At 31.0% G+C, this 7,241-nt stretch overlaps 1 protein-coding gene across 1 annotated transcript in view; it reads left to right on the forward strand.

The window, feature by feature from the left end:
• LOC100198152 (zinc transporter ZIP9) overlaps positions 1-6,345 on the forward strand; it is a 25,298-nt gene extending 18,953 nt beyond the window's left edge. The window contains exon 8 of the mRNA XM_065804829.1: positions 5,849-6,345. Coding sequence (XP_065660901.1) covers positions 5,849-6,088 — 240 coding nt within the window. The 3' untranslated portion in view covers positions 6,089-6,345. The remainder of the gene's footprint in view (positions 1-5,848) is intronic.
• The last annotated feature ends 896 nt before the right edge of the window (positions 6,346-7,241 follow it).

Raw genomic sequence — 7,241 nt, forward strand, 5'->3', positions numbered from 1 at the left:
CACCAACTTTTTAAAAATAAAAAATATCCCTGTTTTAGACTGGCCAGGGAACTCTCCTGATCTGAATCCGATTGAGAATTTATGGAACATTCTCAAGAAAAAAATCTTTTAAAAAATTGTAGGTGAACCCTTGAAGTACAAAAATTGTAGGTGATCATAATATTGTGGCCAGGGACTGTAGATATTGTACAAAGATGACTGTTCTTTAGTGGCTGCAGGGCTCCTTTTCTATTTATTATTTATATTAATGATTTGCCTAAAAACTTTGTAAATGTTGCATAATGACTTAGGTAAAGCTGTCAACTGGTTTATCTGAGTGGTCTCCATGTCTTAAAAATAAAATTAATTTTATAGAGAAGAAACAGCATTGTGCAACAAGAATAATATTGCCACTAAAAGCACTATATTATGAGAAAAGATCAGATAAAATGGGTCTCACTACTTTAGTTGTAAGATGGATTCAGGGTGACTTGATTCAAATGTACAAGTTATTCAATGAAATTGAAAAAGTAAATTCAATTAATGAAATTTTGCCAAGAACTTATCAATCAGCAAGAGGTCATCAAATGAAATAAACTCACAAAATTATTTTGAAAGTTGTTGGTCACCACAGTGTCAGACAAATATAAATAAAGTTGATCAATTTTACTCTTTTTTGGTAGTAGTTTTTTAGATTCTGAAGCAGCCCCCTTGTTGTTTGAATCATTTGATTTGCAGTTTTCAATTAATCCAATAAAAGTCTTTTATATAGATCTTTTGCATTCCTTGGAAATTCCATCTTTTTTTTGATAATAAAAAAAATTCCCACTTGGATATACATATCTAATTTTGCAATCAATTTGATATATGGTTTCCAAAAATGGATTGGAAGTAAGAGTTAATCCTAGAAGATGAAGAATAGATGACTCATTGAGTACATCCCATTCATAGATGTAGAAATAGAGGAAGATCTAGATTATTGTAATAACAATTGCCTGAAAAAAGTTGAGTTTTCTCTGAGTTGAAGTTCACCAATCACCCATCCCATGGTGTAGCGTAAGTGAGATCTTTTTCAAGCTCAAATTACCTCTCCAAGCAATCAGAGAGTGTTGGCTTCTTGTTAAAATAAGAATAAATGGTAGTATCATCAGTGAACAATGCCACCTTAGATGTGAGAATATCTGGAATATCAATAATGTAAAATTGAAAAGAGTATAGGGCAAGAGTATAATAAATTAAAAAGAGTATAGGGCCAAGGATTAAATCTTGAGGAACCCCTGAAGTGACAGAATATGATAAAGAGTGCTGTCCATCAAGGACAACTTTAATAAGTATTACCAATTGTAATAATAAGTATTACCAATTGTAATAAGTATTACCAATTGTAATTAATAAGTATTAACAATTGTAGTACTATAATTAGTAAGAATGGTTTCAATAATCTTAAAGATGTTACCTGATACACCAAAAAAAGAAAGCTCATTAGATTCAGAAAGTTGTTAGATTCAAGACGAGAGATTAAGTGTTTGTTAATTAAAAACTCCAAAACCTTGCTTATGATAGTAAAAAGACTAATGGGATAGTAGTTAGACAAGTCAGATCGCTCTCCAGAATTTTTGAAAATAGGGAAAACTGATGCCATTTTTCAACAGGCTGGAAAAGAAGATTCTGATAAGTACTTGTTAAATAGTTTTAAAGTATAGATGACAGGTCCAATGTTCAGGCAATGAATTAACCTGTTTGTCAGCCACATCACGGTAGAACTTGACCAGTGGAATCAAGAGATGATATTGATGAGAAGTTCTTAGCAAGCAATTCAGCTTTGTCTTTAGGTGAGGTGACAAAATCTGAACCATACAAGAGAGGTGGAATACCAGATTTACCCTTGTTATAAGTGCTGTTAAAGATTCTCCAGATATCATGATAGCCTAATTTTTGAGATGAAATACTAGATTTCATGATCTGAGAATAGGAGGCTTTGGCGCTAGACAAAATCTTTTTACAATGGTTTCAAGGGATAGTAAACAGACATCTGTTTTCTGGAGAATTGTTTTGCTGATAGATATGAAAGTAATGCTTGCAACTGAAAATTGCAGCAGTACAATTAAAGAAAAACCATGGAGAAAAATGAGGAATGACTTGGAATACACCTTTTCACAGTTCCGATATAAAAGTTATGCGCGCGAAATGGAAATAAAAATGTAAACAAACGTTATTTTAACAGTAGTTTGTTAGAGATTTACAAAGCAGAACTAAGATTTATCAAACAATATTATTAAACCAGTGCCATTAGTCTTATATAACTGTTTTAAAAAAAGTGCCTGTCTAATCCACTTTAAATAACATATTAAGAAACATGTGAAAAAGAAGTACCTTAAAACATTGACTTTTGGATTTGTAAAAAATAATTAAACTATCTTTTTTTGTACTCTATATGTACTATGTTTAAAGCTAATTATATATATATAACACATGGGCTGAAAAGTCCCGGGCCTAACAAAGAAAACACGTTTTTTTTGTTCAAAATTAGCTTTATTCATCAACATAACCTCCATCAAGAGCAACACAATCATTCCAGCGCCGCTCTAACATTTCAATACCACTTTTGTAGAACGATTTATCTTTTGCTTCAAAATAGGCCTCAGTTTTAGCGATAACCTCTTCATTCGTGCGAAATTTCTTACTGTCGAGCATTTTTTTTAGGTCTGCGAACAGCCAGTAGTCGCTGGGAGCCAAATCTGGCGAATACGGTGGATGTGGGAGCAATTTGAAGTTCAATTCATGTAGTTTTGCCATTGTTTTGATTGACTTGTGACACGGTGTGTTGTCTTGATGAAACAAAAATTTTTTCTTTGCCATATTCAGTCGTTTTTTTGCAATTTCGGCCTTCAAACGCTCCAATAATGCTATATAATATTCACTGTTGATGGTATTTCCTTTTTCAAGATAATCGATGAATATTACACTACGCACATCCCAAAATACCGAAGCCATAACCTTTCCAGCCGATTGTTGTGCTTTCGGGCGCTTAGGACGAGGTTCACCTGTTGCTTTCCATTCAGATGATGATCGTTTTGATTCCGGAGTGAAATGATGGATCCATGTTTCATCCATTGTCACATATCGACGCAAAAATTCCGGTTTGTTACGTTTGAACATGACCAAACACTGCTCAGAATCATCAACACGTTCTTGTTTTTGGTCAACAGTGAGCAAATGTGGCACCCACTTTGAACAGAGCTTTCTCATAGTCAAATGCTCATGCAATATAACACCAATACGTTCTTTTGATATATTTACGATGTCAGCTAACTCACGCAACCTCACTTTTCGATCATTCAAAACGATTTTGTGGATTTTTTTGATGTTTTCTAGTGTTACCGCCTCATTTGGACGTCCACTGCGTTCTGCATCATCGGTGTCTCTACGACCACATTTGAAGTCAGCAAACCAATGTTTTATTGTTGTTTTTGATGGAGCGGAGTCACCATAACACTTTTCAAGCCACTGCTTGGCTTGAACGGTTTTTTCCCCATCAGTGTAAAATTAAAACACGAAATTGTTTTTGATCCATTGTTCTGAAAATAAAAAAAGTAAAGTTACTATTAGCAAAATAACTCACAAACTAATGAATGGAATATAATGAAATTTTAACAGCTGTTTTTTGAAGGTTAATATTAACTGAAAAAAAGGTGACTGCAATAAAACTCGCGCTATCTATGCGTTAGGCCTGGGACTTTTCAGCCCATGTGTTATATATATATATATATACACATATATATATATATATATATATATATATATATATATATATATATATATATATATATATATATATATATATATATATATATATATATATATATAATATATATATATATATATATATATATATATATATATATGTATATATATACAACCCGTAGATGTTGTCCGAAAGTTTTTTCCATATTTTGTTGACAAAAAGTAAAAATTAAAATGCAAGACCGGAATTATTTTTTTTTATTAATTGAGAGACTGCCTGCCCCAACCAAACCCTCAGTCGATGCAGCAGCACTCCTTTGCGGGTCAGGCTATTTGTCAGTCGATGTAGCAGCACTTCCTTGCGAGTCAGGCTATTTGTCAGTCGATGTAGCAGCACTCCCTTGCGAGTCAATTTAATTCCTTAAATTAGCGATTTTTTTTCTCTTTTTTTTGGTTCTTCATTTGTCAAGTCATTCAGCTGCAACTTTTCAACCAGGGAGAATTGTGTGGTAGATGAAATGTTCAGAACATTCAGTGTTAATATTAAAGCCCTTTTCATACATTATACAAGAGTATTTTGGAATGCAATCTGAATAGTAGTTGCGGTTTGTAATTTCATTCTCTGAAGTTTCTGTAAGCTTTAGTAACTATTTAAAGGAATTATTGATGAATTTGGAGCTACAGATACTAATGTTTTTATATTGTTGTGATGTTTGTATTCACTCCATGTTAATTTCTGTAAGTCTGAATTTTTAAGTGTTTCAATAAAAACTCTGTTATATCTGAAATTTAGTACAAAATCGGAACTGTGAAAAGATGGATTGTTGAGAGGGAATAAAGGATTTCATGCCAACCAGAATCCATCAAATTATGTAAGTTGCACATTTGTTAGCAGGAAGACGAAAGATTTCTACCCAAGGGCCATCACAAACAAAATCACAGAATGAGTATGAGTAGGATCAGAAACAACATATAAGTTTAGTAGTGAAGGTAAATGATTTGGGTTGTTTGGAAAGCGAGTTGGAAAGTTGAGTAAAAGATTGAGAAAGGCAAAAGTTGTGGGCCTTAATGCCTGCAGAGTCACTGACACTATAGCCAAGCCATTCAGTGTGATGAGCAATAAAGTTACAAACAACAACTATATTGGCTGAAGAATAAAGAGAAAGGGCTTGGTCAATTTGATCAGGAAAAACATCGAAAAGTGAGCAGTCTTGAGATGAAGGAGAGCAATATAGAACAAAGAGAAAGGCAATAGAGCAACATGCGCAACGTGGCACTGTTAGTACTTTGATATTTTATAGCTGTTGATGGAATTAGCCTCTGAGAGCTACCACAAAGTTCAGGAAACATGCCACTTAAGTCTTTGCTTATGATGCCTTCTACAAGACAGTAGTCGGATGCGTTTAACATCTACCCAAAATGAGTATTTTTATTGAGACACTATCTCTAGTCTTTACTCACACAAGAGCCTCAAGGCAGGGGGTGTTTTAATTCAGAGTCGGCTTCTCCTAGCCTATGTCTAAAATAGCGTATCCTACGAGGCAGCAGGAGTTGAAATGGTTGTACTGGGTTACATGTTACCAGTAGCAGGATAATCTGACCTGAAACTTAAAAAAAATTATGTGATTATATAAATAATTATTTGTTTGATAACAGTATTTGATTATATTATGGTAATCATTATTGATTAAGTTTAGATATATATTTTTGTAATTGGCCTGGATTCAACTTTGACCAATTAGTATTGTTGTCAACTTTGATCAATCATAATTAGGTAGAATTAGTTTTCAAACGCTCTTGCTGGAACATTACTTACCATCAGTTAAAATTTTTTTTTGTAAGTCACTCAATGTTTTCAAATGACTTTATAAAATAGTTTTGATAAAAACAAGCAATACTTCACCAGTTAGTGAATTATCGATACCTTCTTTATAATTCATTGTTGTATTTTCTTCTTTATAATTCATTGTTATATTTCTTTCTTTATAATTCATTTTTATATTTTATTTTTGTCTTTATGATTTCAATTTTATAAAAATTAAAGAAATGTGATTTAAAATTAAGTCATAAGTTTTTGTAGCTATGTGTGTATTTATAAATAATCTTTTTTGTTTTTGTATTATAGACTAACAAAGAAACTCTTTCTTCTATAAATGGTACCGGTCTTGCGATGCTGTTTTCGGCTGGTACATTTTTGTATGTTGCAACTGTACACATACTACCAGAACTTTTGAGTCACGCTATAAGTAAAGATGGATCTCTGATCCAAACTGAGCACAATGCTGTTCTATCAAGAAAAGATTTGCTTTTTTTGGTGATTGGCATTTTGAGTCCTCTTTTTTTAGGAATGTATCACAAACACTAGTTTTACAACTTATTTATTTACTGGGTGCATTTTTTTTTTTGCACCAAATACCTTTTAATTTATTGTATTAAATTGCTCTGGTGATATTTTCTGCAAAATTTGGACAACTTCTCGCTTAACATACAACTTATTTAAAAGTTTTGTTGTCAAATTTTTACATATTAGACGATTGTATTTGGAAAAAAAAATTAATACTGTATTAATTTTTTTATGATTAATTTTTATATTATAGAAATAAATTAGCCAGTTATATCAAATTTTTTTTGTTATTTCATGGTTTGTCTTATTCAGGGTGTTTTATACAGAGTAAAAAACATTAATATGACATTGAAAGGCTAACAGATAAGTTTGTCATATCAAGATCAAAGACATTATTTTTTTATAGGTTAGAAAAATTGCAATATACAACTATCACAGAATATATAATATACGCTGTATCTTTTGTTAAGTATCATTTTTATAGTATTAAGTTTAGTATATCTTGTCTGTTTGATTATTACTGTATAAATATATACATACATATGTATGTATATGCATATAAAGCTGGAAGGAATTTTGGTGTTGCTGTGTTGGAGTATTGTAAAATTTATTGACAGTCATTTCAAAAACCTTTTTTTTTTTTAATGAAACTTATTAGCCAATTTTTGATGGAAGGCTATTTAAGAATTATTTATAAAATGCTTTTTAATCATATTTTCAGAAAATGTTTTTTTCCATTTATAATACAGGGTTATTAATAATTATATAGCGATTTATTAATAATTATATATCAGTTTATTAGTAATTATAAAGCAGTTTATTAGTAATTATATTGCAGTTTATTAAAAATAATGTATCAATTTGTTAATATTTATATAGCAGGTTGTTTACAATTATATATAATTCATAAAATACCTTTCTTAGTTAAAATAAAAAATACATCCAGTATCAAATAAAAAATACATCCAATAAATAAAAAAGTGTTGTTAAAAGTTTTTATTTTAATTCTTGTCCTATAAAAGCAAGATTAAGATAATGCTTCATATGTTGATAAAATGCCATAAAATCAACATTCTCATTCATATCTGCTATTACCGTAATTATAAGTTAAATAATATCTTCTTTAGTTTCTTGATATGGACGTAATTTGTAACATCTGTTCTTAAAACACGAA

Source organism: Hydra vulgaris, chromosome 09 (assembly GCF_038396675.1).
Source record: "Hydra vulgaris chromosome 09, alternate assembly HydraT2T_AEP".
Taxonomy (NCBI): Eukaryota; Metazoa; Cnidaria; class Hydrozoa; order Anthoathecata; family Hydridae; genus Hydra; species Hydra vulgaris.